This window comes from Patiria miniata, unplaced genomic scaffold (genome assembly GCF_015706575.1).
Source record: "Patiria miniata isolate m_02_andy unplaced genomic scaffold, ASM1570657v1 HiC_scaffold_5, whole genome shotgun sequence".
Taxonomy (NCBI): domain Eukaryota; kingdom Metazoa; phylum Echinodermata; class Asteroidea; order Valvatida; family Asterinidae; genus Patiria; species Patiria miniata.
The window spans coordinates 15,833,382-15,860,925 of record NW_024037072.1 but is presented as its reverse complement, the minus strand read 5'-3'; the positions used below and the strand labels follow the sequence as shown (position 1 = coordinate 15,860,925).

General features: G+C 41.4%; 1 protein-coding gene and 1 non-coding gene across 3 annotated transcripts; one reads left to right on the top strand and one right to left on the bottom strand.

The window, feature by feature from the left end:
* Positions 1–290: 290 nt before the first annotated feature.
* On the bottom strand, positions 291–23,855 carry LOC119740355 (transcriptional repressor p66-alpha-like). 2 transcript variants are annotated; one of them, XM_038215622.1, is made up of 7 exons: positions 23,479–23,855; positions 12,442–12,573; positions 11,177–11,266; positions 7,301–8,206; positions 5,387–6,602; positions 4,499–4,726; positions 291–3,822 (listed from the first exon to the last, which is right to left on the bottom strand). In XM_038215622.1, the coding sequence occupies exons 2-7, from the start codon at positions 12,558–12,560 to the stop codon at positions 3,688–3,690; spliced, it is 2,694 nt and encodes an 897-aa protein (XP_038071550.1). In that variant the 5' UTR covers positions 12,561–12,573; positions 23,479–23,855; the 3' UTR covers positions 291–3,687. The 2 variants fall into 2 exon arrangements, with proteins under 2 accessions (XP_038071550.1, XP_038071549.1); XM_038215621.1 differs by lacking the exon at positions 23,479–23,855 and adding an exon at positions 14,613–14,704.
* Positions 23,856–27,472: 3,617 nt separating this feature from the next.
* Trnae-uuc lies at positions 27,473–27,544 on the top strand. Its single transcript has one exon. It is a non-coding gene; the product is annotated as a tRNA-Glu (tRNA).

Genomic DNA, 27,544 nt, shown 5'->3' with positions numbered 1-27,544 from the left:
GAACGGGTAAAAGCCAGCTAGACTGGTTGCCTGACCTTAAAATTCCCCCCCCCCCCCCTTTTCTCCCCATACAGCCAAACTTTGGCAGAAAACTTACTGCTGTACACAGGGAACTGGTCTGTAGTGGTCTTTGATCAGAGACTGATGAACAATTAAGATATTCTGAAAAATTTCCAATGTAGCCAACAGTCTTCCAATGTCATACTCTGAGGAAAGAAATGGTATTGTACTAAGCAGCTCAATGTAGCAAGAGTACTCCAGCAAACTGTAAGAAGGCATTAATCACACAATACGGATCATCAATGCTTTTTATTAACAATACCAATATCTTTTAATGTTCTACACATTCTCGTAAACACCCCCGAAGTTTATTTTGTACAGGACTTCCCCCAATAACTTACTTATATAAGCAACATCGCAAAATGATGTATTTTATACCATTACATATCCCATATCAAAACAAAAGAAATTAACAATATGACAAAACGAACATTAACCTTAAACCTTAGAATAGTTAGCTTCCGTCATCCTCCGCAGTGACATTTTCTCACCGTGAAACCGACAAATACAAGTGAGTGCCAGTTGAACTTGAACATCAAGGGAATTTGTGCAGCAACGTACTTTGTTTTATTACACAACTAACAATTTTTCTTTGAACATGCCTTTTTGTTGGGGAGAGAATCAATTTTCAACCTCAAGAAAAATGGAATACAATTTTATCTTTTTGAGTTGAGTTTTGAAAATTGGTGTCTTTGGCAACAGAATTTCATTGTGGGCCGGGGCAAATAGATGGTTTGCACTGCAGTCATATGAGGTGTGTGCTGTTGCTCAAGAGGAGAGAGCTATGAGCCAGCCACCCCATGCATAACGTGGTCCCCTCTGCGCGCTATAGTCCAGCGCCCATTTGTGGATACCGATGTGCCCAACTGCAGATATAGATCAATACACTTAGTGGCTCGGCCTCTTGTTTTCCCTTACATTTAAAATTATCCCAAGGATAAATTTGGAGAAGAAAAACAGTCTATGCAAAATGGGCTTTAGTGGATGCGAACCAAGGACCTTTCGATCCATAGGTCATCTCACTACCCACTAGGGTACTGTGGCAGCTCAACGACAGCTGTTCTTTAAAAATGCTTTATTATAATCGCTCCGAGTTAGACCCGGACTTTGGCAGTTGGGTTTTGGATGTTAGCTCACCGGCGCCGTGACATCATACACGAAGTGCATGGCTTACAGCCTCTTCCTTTGTTCAAGAGGGATGAATTGTTAATTACCATAACGACATGCACCTTAAACATGGCTGCTCAATGCAGTCAATCTGTTCATTCAAGTAAACAATACAATATGGTTGTCATAACAAATTTAGCCAGGCCTTTAAAGACCACTCCCCTGTTCATCTTTTGTTTTTGTGAGTTGCTAACCACTGTATCAAGTTACTGTAATGTCAACCATTAACCAAATTATGGCCCATCCATGTAATTATAGATGAAGTCTTTTCTTATTTTTTATTAGCAGAATCCACATTATCTAGTGGAGATATCATAATGTTTCCTTGAAAACACAGGATTAAATATTGCAGTTGTGTGGTTAGATTAGTAGTGGAATTAAACAATAACAATTGCAAATCTACAGTATTCACCATTATCGTGAATAAACATGAAGAAATCTACAGGGATTTTTTGATCAAGCACAGAATTAATGGCCTTCATTAGACGGTATTGAAACAATACACTGTGACGTTCAAACCGACACAAGGACTCATTGTCCCTAGGGGGCGCCCTTTCGAGCTGTACGCAAAAAAAGTTATTACCTTAGAATTGAGTACGCTGGTCCTTTGAATAAATAACTATCTTTATACATGTGTTGTTTTATTCAGAAACTGTTAAATATCCAATTTGTAACATATAAATACCTAATTTAGAGGATTTACATTTTCAAGAAAATTTTGCGGATTAACTTTTATCTCGACATTTTCAGGGGGTTAAAATCCTGCTTCATACGCATACATGGTACACAATTAAGATATTCCCCTTTAAAGCATTACCAAATTCCCCTTTAAATTGTTACCAACGAGGCTTTGAGTGCAAATCTATTATGTATTTTCCTATATGAAGGTCTTTGGCATCAATGCTCAAAATCTGGGAATTTTTTCAACCAAAAAAAAAATTGGAGCAAAATCAGTGGAATATTACCGCTTTCATAACCATGACCACACTCCATACAAAAAAAGATCTACAGATACCCAAATTATTCAAGGGAACTTTTAAACACTCGTCCCGCTCGCTGCCAACACCTTTGGTTGAAGGTTTAAACCATGGAAGATATCACGTAACACCATTAAATAATTTACAACATTTGTCTTTCGTTTTGTTTTTTGTTTTTTTTATATCAATAACAACTGTGGTTTATAAACTACAAGTATTTACAATCATTTAGATCCTCGTACATACAAACATGAATGTTGACCGCTTGTTTGTCTCCGACCTTTAAATAACGTCGGAATTCTCTAATAATACTCCGAGCAAACGTAGCAATTGTAAGGCTTTGGTCAAGAAGAGGAACACTTTATTTTCCGTTGTCGTTTTTCTTCTCTTCTTGGTAATTTTTTTCCTTAAAAATCAATTAATGCAAACTTTGCAAAAAAATTCTGTCTGAATAAATTTACAGTAAATTAGAACCGACATCATATCCCATTTGTAATAAATAAAGCCTATGAGCTAAGAAAGCCATCTTTATTTCCGAGGGCTTTACTCCCCTCCCTGCCACATATGGCTCTTAGAGCTGTACACGTTAGTTAATACTTTCAACCACGGTTATAGTTAACCACGGTTATAGTTAACCTGGCTTATTTCAACCGAAGTTAATCACACTTGGGTTTTCACAACTAGATTAGCGTCCGACTCACAGAGGTTGTCTGCCGTGTGCAACAAAAAAGAATTTCATCGGCACCACCAAGTCATACTCTCAACAACATTTTATGCAGATTGTTTCAAGTTTGTGGTTTGGGTGATGAATTCACCTATTTAAAGCTACTGCAACGACAGGATCCGTACCTTGTTGCCTTCTCATTTAGGAACAAGTGACTGCTACATTATGTCAGTATGGCGCCCACTGTTGTTTGCAGATGGAAAGGTTTTAACAAGCCAGGGTGTGGAGTAATTCCACAACTGGGAAAATGGTTAAAATCAGGGGCACTGGCATGACAAATGGGTCATGCACCAGTAAAGATCACAGCCACTCGCAATGGGCCAAACTATCAATGCAAATTACTCGATTGGTTGCTGTATATATAAAGCAGAACTGATTGTCAGGGATCTCACTAAATACTTTGATGGCGGGTTTCAAAAACAAAAACCAAAAACAGAACCATGAAAATAATAGTGGCCTCTCACAAGGATGGTTAGGAACGACCAGAAGGTTTTTCAAACCCAGGCTTCTTAGCTAATCCAAGATTCAAACGTTTCCTGCCAAATTCACACTCTTTCAAACAAACACCCACCGCTGGCCTTTAACAGTACACAGTGTCTTGAGCACAGCAACTGGACCGCTTGTGTACTGACATTTGTCCAGCCAGGGGACTAAAAATCATGAAACTGGAGCCTGAAGCTACAGACAGCGGCAAAGCTAAAGACAACGCCAAGATTTCATAAATCCCTAAGACAGGCTTGAGAGGGAGAGGAAGAGGATTTATCTCTTCCAAGGGACTGTGGCATTTTGATTGAGCACCTTGGATGGGATCATGTCTAGGAGGTATTCTCGCTGCCTGGCGGCGTTAGCAGAGTGGTGACTAGTGACTATCTGGTTCTTGCTCACCATCTGAATCTGCAGGAACAAAGTAATAAAACCGTCAGGGATGTTATCAAGTGATCCAACGTCATCAAATGTAATCACGTGACTGCGCATCTTAAGGCAAGTCACAAGTCATTCAAATAAACTGCCACAAAGGCATTCCTTTATCCACGTCCAACAGGTGTGTAGTGGTCATGTCATGGAAGGGAGGAATGCAACATTCAACAAGTAGTAACTCGAGGTTCTCTCTGCATTTCATGGTGGATGGCAACAACAGTTGGCCACATCAGCATTTTCCTAGGTCTCCCGATCCTTCGCAGCCCAGCAGACCTCATTCAGACTCGGACAAGGTTAAACCTGCAGGTGTCATGTTAAACCTTGTAAAACCTTGAGGTAAACAGCACGATACCGCCTGTTTAATTTCGCCTAATTGGATCCAAGTTTAGCCAACTTAGAGGAGATTTGTTACTTGAATTCAGTAACAGTAAATGCACGAGAGGTCTCCTGGTGCATATCCCTGTGGAACAATAGTAGTAGGATCTTCACCCCGCATCTGCTTACTACCACAATGACTTATCACTGTAAACCTGGAGAAATTAAAAAGTCCTTCCCCAGACTTGAATTTTATTTCAAGAGAGCAATGAGAAACTCATATTTGTCCCTTGAGAAAACCTTTTTTGTCCCTTCAGATGGAAAACAAAAAACCTACCTGGGAGGTGGGGACTCTGTAGGTGAAGGATTGGCCGGAGTTCTTGACCCCACTAACGTGTGGTATATAGGTGTAGGTGACCGGCTGCATGACCCGCTGGGTGTTAGGTGCTGGGTTGAGCACTGTGCGCTGCTGCTGGTGGGGCACTGGGTTCATGACCCGGTGCCGGTTCTGTTGGGAGGACTGGATATGGGAGCCCTGGTGATGCTGTCTGGATGTCTGCTGGCTCTGTGGAAGGTACAGAGAAAAATGGGACACCAGTTGTGTCATTAGGTGTCGCGGATAACCAGTTTCTCATGATTGGCATCTTGGGGCAAATCTGGAGAAGTACTGCTGCGATTGGTAATGGTTGGACAAGTCCATTGTTCAAGAACATTTCGGATGGCTGCATGGCCAGACTGGGGGCACTGGGGTTTTCCCGCCACCAATAAAACAGAACATTATTTCATGTTCTTTAGCTTTTTTTACAGGCTTGCAAGCTACAGTGCCATTGAAGGCACCCCCGAATAATGGCTGGTTATTAAATAGCCATGTGTATTGCAAAGTACAGCGAGAAAAATGAAATTTGACCACCTAGAAGCTTACTAACATGTCAACCCATATCCTCCCAGATCCTTCAACACTCAGTGTGAGGTTTTGGAGGATTCTGAACGACTAAGAAAAGCCAGCCCACCTACTACTAACTAGCATGGCTTGTGATGCCACTACAAAGCAAGTGCCAGTACAAACTTTATGTATAAAATCAAAGAATGTAACAGTACAGTGGTGAATTTAATAGGCTTCAGGAAGTTTCATTCAAGAGTGAGGGTTAATTGGCAAGGACTGTTACTTCCCAGTTACACATTGAAATATTCATGGTTATGGACACAAAATCTGAACATAACTCACGCTATGAATGACTGGATTCTGGCCCTGTTGCATCCGCTGCTCAATCTCTTGCTCCTGCTGTAGCGCCTTGACAAACGCCGTCTTCAATCGGTTAGTGTGTTCCGCCTTTAGGGACTTCTTCTGATTGGAGACGATACAGGTCTCACACATGATGCCCTGCTTGGCATCCTGCTTCCAGATGGTGGTGAAGTCCGTCTTGCACTGGGCGCAGCGGAAGGGGTCCGTGAAGCGCTGTGGCGTCTTGCGTTTAGAGTCCTTCTCTACTTCCAGGATAGTGTTGACTACTTCCTCTAAGCCCACCAGGATGATGAACTCATTGTTGGCAGCACTTGGCAGGAAGTGAAGCTCCGGTGGGGGCGGTTTGGGAGGAGGGATCTGCAGCAGGGTCTTCTCAAGCTGCTTACGGAGAGCCAACTTGGCAGCTGCTTGGCGGCTGGCTGCTGACTGGGTATCATTGGCCATGGTTGTGCTGGTACGAGATTGTTGGTTAACAATCTGACCACCGGCCGACTGTATGGTGGTTGTGCTGACAGTTCCTGTGCCGCTGACCCGTATAATGTGCCGGGTGCCCTGTATTGGTTGACCCTGTGTGCCTCCCCTGGACACCATGACTAATGGGGGAGGGCCACTCTGAGAGGTCAGCACGCTGCGGCCAATAGTCTGGATCTGAGAGCCCCGCACCAGCTGGGGCATCTGTATGATCCTGCTGCCGCCACCGGCTTTCTGCTGCTGTTGCTGGAGTTGTTGGAGCTGCTTGAGCTGATGCAGGTGCTGCTGCTGCTGCTGGGCTGTCAGGTGAATCTTGGTGCCTTGGGCAGTCCGTAGCAGCTGTGGCAGCGACGTGTTGACGTTCGGGGTGGGATTGGCCTTCTGGGGTGGTTGGACGACACTGCCACTGGACGTATCGGTGGCAGCGGTGGCCCCTTCCTTGGGTGCGACCTGGACAGGTTGCAACTGACTCTGCCGGAGTTTCTTGAGCAGCAGTAGCTTGCCCTCCTCGGTGCGCAACTCCTCTTGGAGGTCCCGGATGGCTTTGTCTCGCTGGCTCAGCTCGTCGTCTGTGAGTTTGCTCAGGGGGTCATCGTCAGGAAGGGGAGAGAAGGGTCCGGTGTCGATGGAGCTGGCATCATCATCGTCTGGGGTACCATCCACATCATCGTCTGAGAGGACAATGACATCATCCTGAGGTGAGGAGGATCTGGAGGGCTCATTGTTTCTATAGACAGGGCCGGAAAATACAAAGCAATTTACCACTTGTGAAACTGAAACTTAAAAAATAAACCCATTTCCAAAAAGAAAAAAATACAATAGTTGTAACCAAAACTAGAACAATTAATCAATTATTATTTTTCCAAAGCAGTGGTGCTCAGTAGCTTAAAGGTGAAAGAAGGCAAGGGACGATATTTCAATTTCAGAAGTGAGAAAACTTGAAAAAAAGATACTTTTACACGTACCACTATATACCATCAACCAAACCCAAGGAAGTGGGTGCACCACAAATTGAGGCACTTGTATTGACCCTAACCCTGCCAAACGCAAGACAGTGCATCAGGGGTAATGAAAGTCATCAGCACCAGTGCATCAACTGCCAATTCTGAAACAATGACAGCTAATCCCAGTGAACAATGCCACAGTTGTACCCTGCTGCAGTTGGCGACCACAGACTCTGACGTAGTTTGGTTTCTAGCCAACATACCCTCGAGGGTTAGGGTTAATGTCTTTCTCACAGTAACAGTCACTGAATAGACAAATTGTACTACGTTGTCACTGACTTTAAAAAACAAAAACTGCCCTCAGAGACGGCTGCTGGTGCAAACGTCTACTGAACCTTGGTCACGAGAGGAGGAAGCCAAGAGACACTCGGTCATTTCTCCAAAACTTAACCGGATTAAGAGACTTTTAGGGGGAACTTACGCTGTGCTTGTGGGGACTTCGTTTGTACCATTTCCCTCGGTCATCTTGCCATTTGTCTGCTTGAAATCCACGCTGTTCTCAATCTTATCCTTAAATCGCTCTTTGATCATGTCTTTCAGGTCTGCTACATTTCCCGTTGGAGTGGTTGTGGGTTTGCCCTCCCCATTCTTTAAATTCAGTGGCATTGATTCCTGTGTGCCGCTTGTTTCGTCAGTTCTTGGAGGCGAATCATCTGACGGTTTTGTGTCCACATTTTGTTCACCCGACGAACCTGTTTGTTTTGTCACAATTGCCGATTGTCGGTCCAGCGGTTCCATGGGGTGACTTGGGTCGGCCGTTGAAACTTTTGTTTCAGTCTCAACGCCGCCTCTGGATTGACCTATCAATTCTGTTTGGCTCGGAGATCTCATCTCTGAGTCTTCCAGACTGTCTTTGCTGTCATTATCAGTTGTTTTTGTTCTTTCTGGTTCTAGTCCTGAGGGTTTGGGTGTTACCGGCGCACTGTTTGCTGGCGAGTCGGAATCCACATCCATCGATTCCTCGTCATTGCTGTTGTTTAATGCACAAGTCTCCGCCGTCCGAGATTCACCGGTATCCATCGGATTTGCACTGGTTTCCATTGGTGCTTTGCAAGGGTCCCTGGGGGGTCCACTAGTCTCCCTCTCAGGTGTGCCTGGCTTGTCATCCACAGATTTCTGTAGACTTGAATCCTTTGTATTGTTCACCAGCGGGGAGTTATTCTCCAGCGCACCGTTGCTGGTGTCCTGTGGTAAATGGTCACTTGTTCCATCACCGTTTGTGTCTTTGTCTTGATTTAGCACGGATGGAACAGCATTGGTGTGGGAGAGCTTCTCATTGGACACATTGTCGTGAAGTGTGTTGTCCAAGGATTCTGTAATTCTTGCTCTGTTGAAAGAGAAAAATAAAATGTTAAAATACATTTTCATGTTAGAAAAAGTAGCCAATTACTTTCCAAACAAGTTACTCCATTACGGACAAGAGTACATGCAGGCATCATCAGGATGCCAACACCATGCATTTTTGCTGAATCACAGGCTTCTTTCAATGGCGCCCTCTCCAGTCTTGAAAATGCCAACTTCCTCAACTGGACAGGAATGGCCACAAGATGGCGCTATTTGCACTCACCACAGCAGGAAACCATTTTACATGGGGGGTCAAAGCTTAGACCTTGTATTCATGAATGCAGTTGCATGTGTGCACATGAAATGTTCACGAAGTACATGAATAACGATTGTTTTCAGTCATCTATTTGAACCCACTGTAATGTTTCTCTAAAGACCGCATACCAAAAAAAAAAGGCAGTCATGTACCACGAGTCATATATATGACTTAAAAGAAAAAAGACGGCCTACACAAAATCATGGATAAGTGAATATCCCTGGTTCAGAGTTCCTACAAAAACTCTTAAAATGAAGTTCCACGACTTTTCCAGGACAAATTAAATTGCTACCGGTACACTATTTTTGGCATGTTAGGAGCCTATTTACAATACACTAGCCAGCCAACTCACTGAAAACAAAGGTCTATGCAGTGTGCATTACCATCAAGATGACGTCCATACCCCCTCACAGCCATCCAATCCTCCCACTTTCTCATGTTAAACGTACATGTATATGTCACCAAACACTTACAAGGCATCTTGTCACTGTCTTCCTAGCATTTCACGGTACTACAAAGCTCTGAACACCACTACACTATAGAAACTGCATAGATGCATTAACTGCAACTACAAACTGAGAAAGCCAATCATTATAAACAAATATTGTGCATCATCACGTGTGGTTGCGCAGGATTATTCTATGACTGTTTCATAATTTTCCATAACATCTTTAAAATCCAGGATTTTTCCATTGGGTACCCCTGCTCATTTCAAGTAGTTCTGGGCCCAATTTCACGCATGGTGCTGCTAACCACAGAATTCCACGCTTATGATCACCATTTCGTGCTTACCGCTTTGCGCTAACCTGTAAACACAGACGGGATGTACGCATGCGCAGAAGCCAAAATTCCTCGCTAACCCGCAAAAAACGCTTATCGTAAGCAGGGAATTTTCTGCTACAGTAAGCAGGAATTTTTCGCTAACGGTAAGCAGAACCATTAAAATGGGCCCAGGTCTATGTACTCCATGCACAAGTACATGTACCCCTGATGGTTAGGCTGCATCCGAATCAACTGTCTAGAGCTAGGTCTAGGTCTGCGCCCATTGAAAATACGCGGGGACGCGCTGACAATAGACGTAGCCGTAGCTCTGGAAGCCCGTTTCGGACACGGCCTTACAAAGAGACAGACAGACTTTGGTTTGCCAGGCACCAATATGAAAATGATATTAGTTTGTGCATATTCAAATGAAGAATTAGTCACGCCTAAACTCCATGGGGATTAGTCTGGGTCCCAGACTGGATTTGGCCAAGCCACCGTAGCAGTATAGAGGGCGCTGTCTACACAATGAATCAAAGCCAGTCTTGGGAACTTTGGTACCCAAACCTGAGAAACGTTAGTTCCTATATTAGGGCTGTGCATCGGAACCGGTTACCCGAGTACCCGACCGCTGATGTCAGGAACCGGTTCCGGATTATGGGATCGGGTACACGTACCCAACTTTGCCAATTACTTAGTAACTTCTCAGACAATGACAGAGAAAAGTTTTGAAGTCATTTGTGGGGAATTTTCACAAGGAAAACCAGGCCACATGGGAAAACAAAACATATTTTGCATTAACCCTTACCCTACTAGACCCTCCAACGCATGCCAATATGTGCCTCAAGAAAATCACCTATGTTTTTTGCACGGCCCTCCAATATCTGCCATGTCATTTCAAGGGTAACTGGACAGGCACTCCAATACATGCCACAGAGAACAATGAGAGTCCTCTGATAACAAAGTGAGTGCCCCCAGCTGGTCAGTATCAGGCACCCTCCAGGGCCTCCAACTCCTGCCAATTGGAGCCTTCACTGTTAAGACAAACTATCTGCCAATAAACTGCAGCTGGAGGGCATTGGCATAACCAACTGACATGCAGTAAACTACCCTCAGAGAGTAAGGGTTAATGTATGACACTCGCCAAAGTTGCAGTTTACACCATAAAGCTCACTGTACACACTTGTATCTTGCTGTATGGACACACCGATGTGGTAGTATTATCGTGCAAACCTTTGTAAACAATCTGAACAGCAACTTCCGAGATTTGAATTTTGGGTTTTGGTTTCTTTAACAGGTACCCGGGTATGGTGGGGTGTTTTTTGTTTCAATCAGGTACCCAGTTTCCGTACTACCCATTACTGCAAACCCATAGCCTACATTAGTTTATGCACGGTGCCTGTGAGGCATTTTAGGAATTTCGCTGGTCTGAGTGCCAAAATTCCCAAAGATTGAATTTGATTTATCTTGCCTATTGGGTCTTCCGCCACCGCAGCGGCTTGACCACGTTTGCCATGAACCGACTGAATTACCAGTCTGATGATCAGCCAATCACATGTGCTGAACCACGGTCGAACGTCTGATATATCCCAACATGCACATTTCATGCGACCCCCACGCGCCAGCCAATCGGAGTTGACTTTAGAAATTGTTACGTCATTTCGATCAGCAATGTGGACCAAGCTGTTGATTGGTCAATTTGGATGCGATATATTTTTGTAATACAAAAACGGGTTACCCGATAAGAAGAATCTCAAGGTCAAGACGCAGTCTTTTTCTGCGTATTTAATCACAGAATCTGCTCGCATATCATAGACTCTTGTTGCGCAAGGAGATATTCCTTAGACTACTGCACTAGGGAAAAAAATATCCAAATCCAGTCTTGTACCGAGACTACATCCCCTCAGGCCACATGTAGATAATAACAACCAAACATACCTTTTGGTTGTTTCTATGGCCTCGTCTGCGTCAGTATTCCACATACGCTTGACAGGATGAACGGTCCTCTCCTCAAGCATGCTTGCACCCCTGAGAGAAAGACAAAGAACAAATTCTCATTAGAAAATCCAGGCACAATAAGTGAAATACAAACATGTATGATTCAGGCATGCAACTGGGAATTTAGGGGAAAAAATGGGGAAACTCCAAACCACAGAAGACTTTGTACAGTATTTTTCAATTTGTAATGGCATTCATGAGAAAAAACAAACAAGGAAATCAGCGGATCCGAGGAAAAGTTACATGCTTGATGATTTGAGATTCTGTCTCAGTCCGTGGTTGTACCACGCAAAGCAGAATTTCGATGACCTTTTCAGACCAATCCATATACCATACTTTTGACCACATAAAAATGGTTCTTTCAAGTCAAATTCGGCATGGTTCACAGTTCAAAACTGATCTTTTTTATCAAACAATTTTTTGTTGGTCAAATTTCACCCTCTGGTACCATGTAATGGTAATCTCTTTAGTTCCTATTTGGAACTAGATATCCTCTAAATGATTTGACTTGTTATCCAGAAAAGAAAAAAGAACCAGAACATACTTTAGAAATATTTGTATGATCGCTGGTTCGACATGGGAATCACTCAATTTGCTCGGAAATTATTGCATGGTGTAACTGCAAGGCATTACGAGGATTACAAGCATCGACAAGAATGTAGAGTGCGTTACATGACAGGTCTGAGTGATGACGTTAGTCAGGGTTCTATTTTTACACGCATGACCAATGCCATTTTTCAATGTTCTTCCTTTCCTTGTGGAACAAACAACATGTGGTATCTCACCCAACCTGATGCAAAAAACCTGCTTTTTAGAAAGTGTAGCATTCCCTCCAAAAATCCCCCCCCCCCCCCCGAAAAACAAGCACATCTTGGTATACATTTTGTAAATTTAAAAGTGCTCAATTAAGTTCCCCGTTTTTGGGATCAAAAAATATCCTGGAGTGCTTGAGAGGGCCACACTGCACCCCTGTAAGGGGCAGAGAATATGCCCCGACCCCCCACCCCTTCCAAATTTGCTACGGAACCAAACAGGGGAAAAGCTGATCAACCCCTCCTAGATTGCATTTCCTGCGAGTCAAGGTCGAGTTGAACTGTCGGGGAGGCGAGGGGAGGGGGGGTTAACGATATAATCGCGTAACGTGGACTTGGGTGACTTTCAACGTGAACGCCTTTTCTGTTTTTCTTTCTTTGTGTGATCCTTACTTGTCGTTGGCGATGGGTGAGGTTGGTGATGGTGTCGTTGTTGATGACGTGACTGGTGCTGATCTCTCTCCATCGGCATCGGCATGGTCCGGTGGCCGTGTGTCGTCCATGGCAGACATTTTACTTGTCACACTATGAACAAATCAACACAAAATGAGGCAAAATTATCACTTGCATGTATCTCTGATTCGTAAAAAAGGACAACACAATTCGATTTGAAATAGAAGAAATCTTTAAGTACACGTAAATGGCTGTTAACCCATTGGAAATTGTAAAACAATGTATTACACTGTTTGTATCCCCTGATAAATCCAAAAACTATACAACGCCGGGACATTTTGGGCCGCACAGGGAGAAACTGGCCATGTGGTTTTAAGCAGTACCGAGACAAATGGGGAAAAGCACCAAGCTAGGCCCCATTTCACAAGATCCGACAATAGTGCAATGTTTAAAAAGCTACCGAGGGAGGGACTGGTAGCTGCATGTATGTACTGCATTATTTTAAGTAGTGCTGTCTTGTCCATGTTAATCTCTTATTCTTACAGTACCATATCCCCGCTTATCAATTTGCAGCCATTTGCAGTCTCAAAACATTCAATGCAAACGTACAGCATTATCCTTAACCCCCTAGGCCCTTTTGGCTAGGGACCATCCTCAATCCTGCAAAGCCTTCCAATTGCCACCATGTAAAAATTGCATTCAGCCTCAATCCTCCAACATCATCCGTTATTTCTTGAATTTGTTCAGTGGAGGGGTGACCGTTGCTTCAATCCTTCTCAATCCTCCAACATGAACAATCACTGTCAATACGTTGAGGCAGTGCAAATGATATCCAGAAGCAGTGGGGATGGTATCCAGTTTATTGATGGCCTCATTTATGCATGGCTGAACATAAACAATGCAGGGTATTCAGCCTACGACCTCGACACAATACATCCTCCAAAATCAACTGACACTTTCTGCCATTAGGCCTCAATCCTCCAAAATCCTCCAAAACTGCCTGGTTGATTTTGGAGGATTGAGGAGGGTTTACTATTTAAAAGAGTTAATTTAAAAAAATCACACCCTACATATGTACATATGTATGTTAGATTGAGGGGGGGGGGGGGTGAGAGACATGCCCCTTTAAGCCTTAAGTTAAATGATGTGTAACGCCTACAAAAACCACAAGCTTCTAAATATGGTGGCATTATACAAGGAAGCAGTTCATTAAAAACAAAAATGGATTGCCTAAGTACAGTGTTTATTGAATTATGAACACACACACATGCACTTGTGTTACAGGTGAACATTCATGTACCGACTTTCTCAAAAGTATTAGCATCAGTGCCAAATGATTGGTTGTGCTACATGTAAATTGTTTTGTAAGCCTTGTTTACAGTACATTTAGCCATTGTTTCAAGTTGGTCAAGTAAATGGAACTTGATAGTGATACTGTAGGATTTGCTTATATCTGAAGTCTTTTATACTTCTACCAGATCTGGTTTAATTCCCCACTAAAACACACTTCTCTTAGATGTCCCACATCACAGTAGTCAACAACTGGTATTTTCTCGAAAATAACATGCTCTGACCACTAGTTGTCATCATGGAGGTAGGAAACACGTTTCGTAAGGTTCGGCTACTATGAAATGTTCAGGAAATGTAGATGCCGCACGCTATGTGACTACTTACATAAAGTATGTACACGTACCGGTACAAGCACATGTACATGTACATTTATTAACCCTAACCTTCCCAACTCCATCAAAATCCATCCCCAGTATTTGGGGGATTTTGGCAGACAAGCCATGAGTACAAAGTCCATCAAAATCCACCTAGGCTATATAGCAGTGGTCAGGTGGTGGATTTGTGGTGGATTTCAGCGGATTTGGTTCTGAAGCAGTATATGAAGCAGAGTCATTGATGGATTTTGGCGGACTTGGTACTGTTCTTAGTAAAACTCAGTATGGAGTTAGGGTTGATGAGGGCCAGTGAGATACAGACATGAACATGTACAACCACATGTGCATTGTACATTAATGAGAGGCAGTGATATGTACATGTACATGTTGTACCATAAGGCCTGGTACTAGCTGTATACATGAAGGGAGCAAACAACAAGGGAGCAAACAACAAATTCCTTTTTTAGGGTCATATCAGCATCCACAGTAATACACAATCATACATACCGGTACATACATATTTTCTGTGCTAGATTCACCATAGGTCCCCAGGTAATCAGACAAAAGACTGAGGTCAGTTCAGACTTTATACACAGTGTGTATACCATACATAAATTACAACACAACAAAAGTGCTTTGGACACCACTCATGGTCAGCACGCATTCAAAAGAGGGATGCACCTGTGATAAGGCAGTTTGGCTCTTGACTTTTCAGAGGGGTGCATTTTTTACACCCAAAGACCAAAAGAATAATTTTCCTGTCAAAGAATGTTTAACTTTGTAAGTGCACACATGGTACCCAAGGCATTATTTTACTATTGTGTATCATTTTACTAAATATTGTGTATCATGAGAGATTTATCAAATTGGATTAAAGGGAATGTACAACATTTGCTTTTGCTGCAATTTTCATAAATACATGCATTTGGAGGATTAGTATGTCATAGCAAATATTGTTAAACTGACTTGCTTCACGTTTTTGGTTCGGAGATGCTGGAAAATCCAAGAAAACCAACAATGTTCTTGTAGTCTGCTTCCCTGACCCCACTTAAGATAAAACGGAACAATTTACAGACTATGGGAAATTGTAAGATCAGACAATAAGTCTAACAGGCTTGTACCCATTAACAGGTGTGTAATAAATTGCAAAAAAAATGTAGAATAACTCAATATAAAAAAATACGGAGCAGTTTTGAAAAAAAAACCAGTTTTTTCCAACGCTGGTCGGCCGACCAGCATTGGAAAAATACAAGTTTTTTTGAATATGTCAGCACACCAGGAGCCAAGATTTTACAGGATGCTTTAGACTGTCATTTCCCAACAATCCAGTAAGATATTTCGTGATAATTTGATAATTTCGTTTCTTGATGTGTGCAAATGTTGTATCTTCCCTTTAAACTATTTCAAAATAAACACTCCGTTATATGAATCTTCCTTGAAATTTGAAACTGTGCTACTTAATGTACCGGGGTACATGTATACATGTACCAAATCAACCGAGAAAATATTTTGTAACACGTACATGTACATGAACGTACAGTTGAGCATGAAAGTTCGTTTCTTGTTCCATTATTATATCAAGTAAATAAAAGATACTTTGTACCTTTTTGGGACTTGAGTTACAGAGCTCCTATCAGGAGCATGCGACACCATCACGCTGATATCAACTGGCGTTGTTGTAGCCCTCACGTGACGTACGTACAGGTTTTTGTTGGCTTCTCCATTTTTCAACAAGGTTTTAAGAAAATATATTGGATTTTTTTAAGGAGAGGGGTAAGTTACTCAGCTAGCAAAAGTCCTACCAAATCAATCATAACTCATCCAGTCTCAAGTCAAGTCACAAGCTACCCTGGAATTTAAATGAACCTGCAAAAGCATCCCATTTTGAATTGTACATCCCCTATTACTAGAGACCGATCCCAGTACTTAACCGCTGAATGGCGCTGATGTCAGGAACCAGATCCAGATTATGGAATTGAGTATCTGTAATTAAGTTTACATATTACTTAGTAACTTCTCAGACAATAAAAAAGAAAGGTTTTGAATGTCATTTATGGGGAATTTTCAAAATGAAAACCAGGCAACGCGGAAAAACAAAACAGCTTCACATTTATGACGCTTGCAAAAATGCAATTTACATCGTTAAGCTAAAGAGCTCACTGTACACACTTGTATGTACTGACGCAAAGATACAGTATCCTGCAGCCCTTTATGAAAAATGTGAACAGCAACTTCCGATATTTCAACTTTGGGTTTGGGTTTCCTTAACGGGAACCCGTGGTTTTTGGGTTTTTTTCAATCGAGTACCCGATTCCTGTACTACCCACAAATGCACACCACTAGTGGCCGATCCTGCGTTTTTATGTCTTGAGATTTTACTAACGAGTGGCCTTGTGAAGGTCTTATTATAAGCTCCACTAGTACAATTAACACAAAGTTACTTTAGGTAACCATGACAGTTAATTTATGTAGACCTGGGTAAATTATGATCTCATTTCATGAAACATTATCACAACTAATTGCTCATCAGTCAAGTATCAAGTTTGTAAAATCCATCCACGCTCGTACACCTGCTGGGATTCAGCAAAGTGATTCCATTAAGTTTAATATTGTTCATTATAAACAAAACGGCCTGAGTAACGGCACATGTACTGTGCACAGATACACTCCAAGATCCAATTGTGTCATTTGGAATTGTAGAATGTTGTTTAGGTCAAACCAAGAACAGCTTTGTACATTAATTAACCCTAACCTCAGCTAAAGCTATTTAAGCTGTGGAGCTAAGAACTAAGGTTGGAAAAGTAACATGTGTCCAGAATTGCATGCTGCTTCTATATAAAGTCTGAATTCTGAAGAAAAAAAAAAATCCTCAAAACGTAAACCATTCTCGCCTCAGAAGCTGTCATATTTGGGATTTTCAATTATTGTCAAGCCAACGTTTCACCATATAGTCAATAACAAGTGCACAGTTTTACAGGTCCTGAGCAAGGAGCAATTGCGTAAGTGGTACTGAAGTCCAAGTTTTGTATATAATTTCAGGTACTTCTTTTTCAAATATGCAGTAAATCCTAACATACATACTATGTAACACATCATGTTAGTGTCTTTACACTGTAACAGTATGTATCGTGCATGCACAAGTCGTCCCCTGAACGTGCTGATCACATTAAACTTCTGAAAACATGACTAAACCTGACAAATAACTTGTCCATCCAAATTGGTTTATGCAGTGACAATGCACTCTCCCATATAATCTGTTGTTGCGAACAGCGCAGATATTAGACGATACAACAGACACGGATTTGTATCTTTAACTAACAAATCCTCATCCCAAAACCAAGACCTGTATTTCCAAGTACAATGTACATGTAGTTTGTGCATAGGATTCGAACAACAAACATGGTATTTTTAGCATACAATGTATTCTTCATCCATTCACAAGTACACATCACCCCCTCCCCCCTTAAAAAAATGATTACTTCATATCCCTAGCTATTTTGGTAAGATTTCATTCTAGTAATGTCAGTGCTTTTTCAGTCTTGTCATTTGACAGCTATGTAAACTGTATCTAGATGCAAGGAATCTTTCAATGTCTTTCATGAGACTTGTCTGGCTGATACACATCAGCCCTCACAGCTTCCCACTGGAAATGGTCACATGACCGGGGCTATATTTAGAACTCACTCATGCCCTACGCTGAAATGTCAAAGGTCAACTGGATCACACACTGGGAGCATGATCAAACTCACCTCAGGTGACCTTGAGCTCTGATTGGCTGGCTGCCTCAGCACAGGGGAACAAAGGGAATGCTGGAGGTGGGGTCATGAATTAATCATGAGGGAAGGGATCACCATGGCGACCAGGGCCCCGGCCTGATGATGTCACTGTGATTGACAAGGGGGGAATGCCAGCAGGGCATTGTGGGATAGTGGGAAATGGCTGATGATTTGGCGCCTGGAGGGTTCAATGCTGGCGTGGGATGGCCACGCCCAGGACAAAGACCTCTCAAACAAAGAAATCCATGTGTCTATACAGGAAGTTAAGGGGGGGTCTGGGCCCTACTTTTCCACCCTGTTTAACCTGCGGGGAAAGAGGGGGGACTCCAAATGTCGACATCATGTATCAAACACTCCAGAGAACTCCCTCTGATCTCTCCCAATACCTACATGTATCTTTTATTAGCTGCATGCAACAAACAAGATGCGCAATTACGCCGAAATCATTGAATTTTTGGCGACTCAATTTGTTCAACATTTATTATCGGACTGGATACACCTTCGATTAAACCCAAACAACCCACCCAGTAACCTGCATGCCTTCTACGTGTATTAAGTTCTAGCCAAATTCTCATCTTGATAGCCTTATAACGAGTGAAGAAAATGTTTGAATAGCTACATGATGTAGCTATTCCAACAGGGCCTACATGTAGCTCGGCACACCAAACTCCATGCCAAATTTTGTTGCAAGAGGAATTCCATAAAGGGGGAGGCGGGTTGCTAGAGCAGATTAACTTTTAAATACAAACAAAATACATCAAGAGAAACTAGTGAGCAAGCAACAGGTTTCACATGTCTCTTGAAAGTCTTTCGACAACTGTACAGGAATAAATTCTGCTATATGTGACTACTATATATTCACACAGGTATTCAGTGCTCGCTGCCATACCGGACTGATAGTTCGTATCTTTATAATGTGAACGCGGATACTATGTCATTTCAAAAACTAGCAAGCGCAAAAGACAATTGTGAAAATTTTCTAGCATGTACCAGTAGTAAGCACTACAAGCACATGTACATGTAGCATGTGAAGTAAATAACAGAAGATATGGGAACCATCTAGAGATACATGAACAATGTGTAAAGGTCACTTGATTCTCGGTGCGAAAGGGAATGTGAACATGTGACATCAGGGCAAGTTTTTGCACTGCGAATTCGCAAAAAGCTGAATTTCGCAGCGAATGCTTCGTGACATCAAATTCGCATCGCATTTCCATGAAGTATGAACCGGCCCTATTGGTTCTTGTAAAAGTTATGAAGCAATACAGCATCTCACGCAGAAGGGAACAGTCCCCCGGTTGGGAAAAAACACCGTAATTTTTACCATCTCAACCCTTCTTCTTTCAGCTTCCAGAAAAACATTTCATAATGACACATTGCATGGTACTGTAAGTTGTCTCATTCACAATTTTTTCTGAAGTCCAGCTTTGGAAATTTGCAGAAATATTATCCCACAATTCACATACATACATATCAATTCAGGTAAATTGTGATTTAACCCTAACCTTTCTCAATCTTCCAAAATCCTCCTGGCGGTTTTGGAGGATTTTGGAGGATTGAGCTGAATGGCAAAAAAGTGTTGGTTGATTTTGGAGGATGCATTGTGTCGAGTTCGTAGGCTGTACCCTGCACTGTTTATGTTCAGCCATGCATAATTGAGCCCTGCATTATGCTCGGTATCATCCACACTGCTTTTGAATGTCATCAGCACTGTCTCAACCCATTAACAGTGATTGTTGGAGGATTTTGAAGGACTGAGGCAGTGGTCACCCCCCCCCCTCCCCCACTGAACAAATTCAATAAATAACATGATTTTGGAGTATTGAGGCTGAATCCATTTGTTTACATGGTGGCAATTGGAGGATATTGTAGGATTGAGGATGGTTCCTAACCAAAAGGGCCTAAGGGGTTCGGGTTAATGAGCAGCATTTCTATGTATTCTCCCATTTTCAAGTCATATTTTGGGATCCAGATCTGCAGGATTTTGAAACCCTAAAATGAGAGAAAAAAGTCAAAACAACTTGGATTGTAGTAGTCTATTTACAGATGGTAGTTCTTCAGTTGAAACGGAATGTCATTACATTGAACCAAATCATGAGAATTCATGTACATATTCTTCTTATGAAGATGTGTGCGTATGTGAACATGTACAAATATGCCAGCGCTTTGCTACCATTTCTAACGCGTTCCCTTCCACTAAACCATTCAACATGCCAAATTGAATGAAAGCTTTTCTTTTTCTTTTTTTTTCACTTTCATGGCAAGTTTTAGAACATGGGAGAGAGGCTGGTTGGAATGAACAGAAATTGTGGATGTTAAGGCCTCACTAAAGCATCTTACATCTCCAAGAACGGAATATCTTACATCTCCGAGAAAAGAATATCTTACATCTCCAAGAAAAGAATATCTAAAATGTACATGACACATCTGTCTTTGCAATCCAATTCTTGTCACTGGTGATCAAACTTTGAAATTAAAACAGCATTTAAACATTTCCATCCTCTACAAAAAATCCAAGCCCCTCCCCTCCCCCCCCCCCCCCCCCCCCGAAAAGCTCACTGAGGAAACCTATTTTGATCATGTTTTTCTGACAACCGTACCAGCCAAGAATAACATACAGCTGTTCTGTTGACAATAGAATTAAAAGCTGCTTCAAATTATGTCAAGATGTTTTTTCCTTTGCTCCACCCATTTTTTTTCTCTCGCACGAAACAGTCAACATGAGTGTATGAAATTAACATTTTGACATGTACACGTACATGCTCTTGTACTATATGTATCAGGAATGTGAGCAAGCAACTGCATGAACCATATCGGTGTCAGCAAGCAAACACAGATCTGGCGTTATTACTTGAACAAGTGCAATTAGTTTGCATAATTTATACTTCCAGGGTAAATCCTGAGATACTATATATTTAATTATGATTTTCATGGAGAATAATTAAAGCTAGATATACAGTGAATGTTTCTATCTCATAAATATTCTGAAAATGCCAATCACCGACATGGGACAACTGAATGATATTGGCTTGCAGCATGCACATAGAATGCACATATGTGTAGCCACGTGTACACGTACATTTGTATTTCAAGTGCAATACATACCTGATACAATGTTCTTATGTGAATTTCATGTGCACAGCATGTGGGCACATGAATGTTTTACATGCTCTGTTAAAGCATGGAGGAATAAGAACACATTCCTCCATGGTTAAAGGGAAGACATGACTTTACTGTTGGAAAATACACTATGAAACATACGATTCGTGTTAATGATTTCGTTTACCCACAAATGCCACTGATGTTTGTACACATTGACACACATCACTTCCTGCTAGTACTCCAATTTCCACCAAACTTCATTTTCATCAAAATTTGATTTAATTTCTGGAAATTCCTCAATTTGCCAACAAAAAACAGCAAAGTCCATTGTGCTGTGCTTACGTGTTACATTTGTGAAAATCCTTGATTTCCATTTAACCTTTCCATGCTCATCTCATGTCCTACATAAATGGTCATGCTATGCTACAGTACAAGTATCTGAAAAGGATATTGTTTTTAACCTGTTGGCCCATTTTGATGACCATTATCTTTTGCACCAGTACAGTGCATGCTCAAAAAGACCAACTTCAGTTTGTTTCAAAAGAGCTGGCTTATTGGTGGTATTGGGCTGTGGTCTCGGGCGGCAACATGCCAATCTTGACTCACAGCCCCAACAGCAAAACTCGGACGTATGCAAACATGCATGTCAGTATCAGGGCTCCGCCATGTTACATGTAACAATGCGTTTGGAGCACCCAAACCATCCAATTCAATGGCCAACCTTTGTGGAATGCTACGTGTAGCAATGACTACGGTAGCATGTTCTCAAGACTATTGAGAACATGCTGGTCAGTCAAACATTCCAAAAATGGCTCCTACACAAGTATGGCTGACCATTCCATGTAGCCACAATGTTGTATTTTTTAATGTGATGATAGTTGCTTACATGTACATATACAGTATGTATGGACGTACTTATGTGTAGATGTACATGTACATGTACATGTGCATATGTACATGTACAATGTACATGTGCATAATATGTACAATGTAAATTTATGCAGTGCCTGCATTCTAAATTTCTGGTATTCCATTTGTATGCTTTCTAATTAATGACAAAATAAATTGAAATTGTTGTGGACACTTTCGGCTAAAAGCTAGAGGGTAAAAGAAAACTTCAGGTGTTAAAATCAGTCGGCCTGGGCCCTCATTTGCAACCCCCCCCCTCACAAAACCTAATAATAAATATTTAGGTTAAGCCCCCCCCCCCCCCCCCCCCCCACTGAAACCCATCCCCTAAAAGGTGACAATGAAACACCACACTCTTTTTGTTGGCAAAATTAGAAGGGGTTTGGTGTTGTATTATTGTTGAGTAATTTTTTTAAGCCTCGATCGTCGATCTTCCCCCTTTAATCAAATTTAAATGAATATTGTGCTTATGTCCAACATCACAGCTAAGAGGATAATTTTTAAATTGGAATAAAATGTAGGGAGAACGATTCAAGATTTTAAAAAGTTTCTTTATTTTAAACACAAGCTTTTACTCAAGCCCATTCTCGGAGTGCACTGAATGTGCAATCATTTGATTTTTGGAGGTTAAGTTTTTTTTTTCTGCTTCATGCCTGACTCATGATTCATTGCTGCATGCCTGGTGAAAACTAATTTCAAAGTCTGAGCTAAATTTTCATTTGATGTCAACACTCATGTTGAAAATGAAAAGTTTGACAATCTGCAGAACAAACCAAAAAAAGTTAATTTACAAACTTAAAAGTGACAACTAATCAATATTTCATATGCAGGATGACACAACCAGTCATACACATATGTACAGACCCCGGGAACACCCCAGCGCCTATCCCCCACACAGCCGTACTGACGTAACACAAAGTTTACAGGGAACTCATGCTGATCACAGACTGAGCACTTTCCTTACGCTTTACCCACGTGCACGAAACCGGCATTTAAAACACAAATCAGAAAAGATCTCTGAAATGTTTCTCAAAGTTTATCATTTAATACAACTGGATACGGATAATGTTGATGATCTGTTCTTGTTCTCCGGGATTTTAGTGACAATTTTATGATTTTTGTCCCGAGAAACAGTGCGGTAACCCAAACTAGAGCCGGGGGAACCCCTCTGTACGAGTCATTCGAATGTGCGTAGTTACTTCACAGTTTCAACTAGGGAGAATTTACTTAATCGAAAACAAAAACATGTCCTATTTTTTCAAAATTACAGCAAGAATAGCACAAAAGGTCTTATAGAGAGAATTCTACCTGATTAATGCATTTTAATATGCTTAATTTCACCATTTCAGCAAGAAAAACAGCAGTTTGGTGAATACATTTTTGCGGGGATCGCGCCGCAATCTCATTACTGCAAGGATACTACCTCTCTCTCGTCCATGAGTGGTACTTCCCACGAGATGGCGCGATTTCGGCGTGAAAATTGAACTAAACTACCACAAATGTCGAATTATGGTACCGTGTTTAACAAAATTGTGCTAAATTAATTCAAAAATCGCAATACTTTACGGTTATTAAGATTAACTTACCCGCCTTACGACAATTTCAGTAAACGGATTACAGTGACCTCTCGCGCAGCTGATGAAAGCCGTGTGAAGCAGCCTATTCAAAATGCTCCGGCCAATGGCGAGTAGCCCGTGCGCACACGCCTGCACGCCGCCGACGTACAAATCTCCTTAGCTTGGGCACTTTCCAGTTAAAAAATATCTCAAAGTTACACGATTTCCACATGAAAAAAATACTTCCACTTCACCTCAATTACATCACAGACGCACTAAGCCCCCGAAGGATTGCTAAGTAACTACGTGTGCGCCCTGTATTGTCCGAACGGGCCCAATTTCCGTAAAAAATGGCGAAGGTTCAAATGGCTGTTTACCGTAGGGGTAGCCCGGTCTGTATTCAGGGCTAAACACAACAATTTGTTTACAGATAAACAACCTCCTTCTACATATCCGGCGGTGTGACACGTGACATGCCACCTGGCCAATAGAGTGTGGCCGGCTTATACACATCATACCTGTTCACATGACAACTGTTCAGATGCACATTGTAAGGAATGTTGCCATTCATGTCAATCTCCCAAGTGAAAAAAAATGTAAACAAACATTTTGTTTACCCATTAATCTCGGGGTCACGTGACACCGTTCCTTTGTGAATTCGTTTTAATAAAGTTGACATTCTGTCATGGTCATTGGGTGACATGTCCATCTTTTGGAAAATGTTTGTTATTGAAAATCGATCACATGGCATATACATAAATGATCACATAATCAATATTCTTTTCCACTTCTTTTTGAAGACTCTGTCAATGTCACACTACAATGGTATCACACTTGATGTCGCATGTCACAATGAACAAGAAAAATGAAGCTTTTTAGTTAACCTTTCCGATAACTTTTGTCAAAATAGTAAATTGTATCGCAGCATTCTGCACTTTTACTGATTTTATCAAAACTTTTCCAAATTAAAACACTATGCTAATTTTCAAGAACTTTCTGCACTCGAAAATGTCACATATATTAATAACATCATAATATAGTGCTGTGTATCTCAAAAATAATTTGATAATAAGTATGGTAAAGTAAGCTGATGAAGTTCTATTTTTACAGTACTCTATATTGTCTGCTGGTACTGCAGGTCACGAACCCTGCAGGAGTAATATGCTTATTTAATTATTTATTATTTTACTTTAATGATCTATATATTTGGATAGTTTAAAAAGTTTTCAAATAATGATCACATTTTCCCCCCTTCGTTTCATATTAAGGTTCTTGGGACAATAACAACAAAATCAAAATGAAGAAATTTGATTTGGGTATTTTGGGGGGGGGGGGGATTTTGTTATTTTATTTTAAGCATCACCATTCTGACTCAGCTACAGAACTTCAGCATTCAAGTTTATTTGTTCTTCGAGCATCTAGGCTAATGGTTGGAAATTACTCGATGTACTTAGTCTATACAACGAAATGTTATAATTGTATCTCAAACATGTAAAGGAACCTGGAAAACCATATCAATCAAGAATACAAATTTCAGGGCTAACTTCATTGAAATGACGGTTCAGTTTGAATTCTCCGTCAAGTTTATGTGTTTTACAAATGCCTCTTTTTGTTACCCTAATGAGCTATTTTGCCGTGATTATTTGTTTTTCTTAAAAGTGGAGTTGGACGTGAGTGACCCCGAATTATCTTCATACTTGGCCTACAATTCCCTCATGTACCATGGATCTACATATTCTTGGCGCATGTCTTTGCCCAAACTCCTTTATTGGCTGTTCTACAAAAGATGGTGGCGGATAGTTATTATCTTCCGCCATGATGTTTTTCTGTAACTGGTACTATTTTTTTTTCGAAGGCGTCATGCGTCACTGCGATAGCGGGGTCACGTGACGACGGCAATATTTGCCCATTGCCATGCCGCGTCCGGTCACACCCCGCCTTTCTACATCATCACATGCAAATGAGTCACGTGACGCCCTACATGGCCGCTCGTCCCCGCTTCTTTCTCTCTCGGTCTCTCTCGAGCCCTTTGGCCTTTTGTGCATGAAGTCAATACCAAGTCACGTGACAACCGTATCGGTAAAATGTATTATAGGAGTATGGATACAAAAATCAACGACTGCCGTCTGTGCCCGTGCATAAGCAACGCGCAGACTCAGTCCAATCAAAAGCCGTGACGCATATTGATCTAAAAGTGGCTGCTTTGCATTTTTTACATGATTGTGATAATAGCGTCCAATCCAACACCGATCCTCAAATCTTATCCAAAGTGAGAATTTCTTGAGGACGCATTCTTTAAGGGTTAAGAATAAGAGAATATTCCCTTGTGTAATTTAATTCAAAGGACAAGAAAAACATAATTCATGTTCAATGGTATGTCACCCGTCCGTCCCCGGGCAGAGACCGTTAACAACAGCATCTGAACATGGAGCAATAACAGATCTCTTGCCTTATAGGATCATTAGCATTTATCCCAAAAGTAACCGACAGATTTATTATCAAAATGCTAACTTGGATTAAAGATCGACACAGGTACTAAACACCTCGGGAAATTATTCCGTCTGGCTTGTTGTCATTTAGAAGAAATCAAGAAGTATATGCCTTCTAACGATCGGTATAATATAGACCACTTTTTGGAGATAAAGCGTGCTAGCGACGAAATCGTGTTTCGTGCATGTTTTTTTCACTGTTCTCTCGAAAAGTTGTTGGGATTCCCCAAACTGAAACTTCAACAGGTTAGGTTTTGCTCTTGTTCTTGGATTTGAGTGGTGTTATTATTGGAAACAAACAAAATGCATGAAAAGCCAATGATCCTGTATGCCTGAGCCCAGGCAACGAGTGTCTCATTGTCTGCAGCACTCTTGCATCAGATCAACACATTTCATCAGACCCAATGCATATGAAAAGTCAATCGGTAAAACGGTCTTTTCATACGATCTAATAACTTCTTTTGTCGAAGAGAAACATAAAAAAACCACAGAGTGAAACGTTTCCATTATTCTATAATAATACAAGCTCATGGTCTACAAGGTACAAGCATGAAATATGTCGTGTGCGATCATTATGAAAATATCAAGGTCGCGAGACTTTAGAAACCTTTCTACTCTGTCGGCTGTGTCTCTATTTGGAGAGCCACACGACAAGTCATTTCGATATTTTGGTTGTTCACTTTCATCCAATGCATTTCGGGTTTGCATTTCGTTCAAGCGTTTCATAATTATACCCAAATCATCCGATCCTTTTTGAGACGGGTCGCTTGATTGGTCTAAAGTAATATCACGTGATGAATCTTGAGCAAGTGGGGTTGAATTAACGTGGTTTTGAGTTGTGATGTTGTTTTACATAATGTAATCTGTTGCCGACCTTATTGCTTCAAGTAACATCAGAAAGTACTCTCCTATACACTTCGAAAGCGTAAAAATCCATTCTTCCGACTGAAGATCGGTACAAGACGTATAGAGCAAAACTTATTCAATCGAAATGACTGAGTTTCCACTCCACTTTACTGCAGTCTTTCTTTTTCAACTATTTCAATCTAACAAAGCTTTTATTTTTACAAGAAAATGTCTGGTCCCTACTTTCAGCAGATGACAGAGTGACAATTCACTCTTTAGAAATAAGAGAGCAGGGCCTACAATATCCAGTTTTCTTCTTATCAGTTTCTACCATGTAGGCATACCCAAGCATCTAGCAAGACCGTAAACGTTATTTAACTTGACGGCTTTTTAATAAAGCTCCCCGTTCTCACGGAATAGTCACTATAAAGTGAGGCGTTCGATCGTCACCATGCACCGCCTTAAAAAAAAACCCGTTTAATCCTTTCACAATAACTTATGAAGGACACGCAATTAAAAAAGTAGTGCAAATAATTGTGGGGAAATCATTATTATAGGCCTAAATAATGTATGCCTTTCGTGCGCATGAGTCGCGGCGCAAATGGAAGTCCTAACCCCGGGTCACAAAAATCCATCCAATGAGAGTGAAAAAAACAAGAGGTCATAGCGCCCACGTAACCGCACACATATCCCATGTGGTCTAGTGGTTAGGATTCGTGGTTTTCACCCACGCGGCCCGGGTTCGATTCCCGGCATGGGAA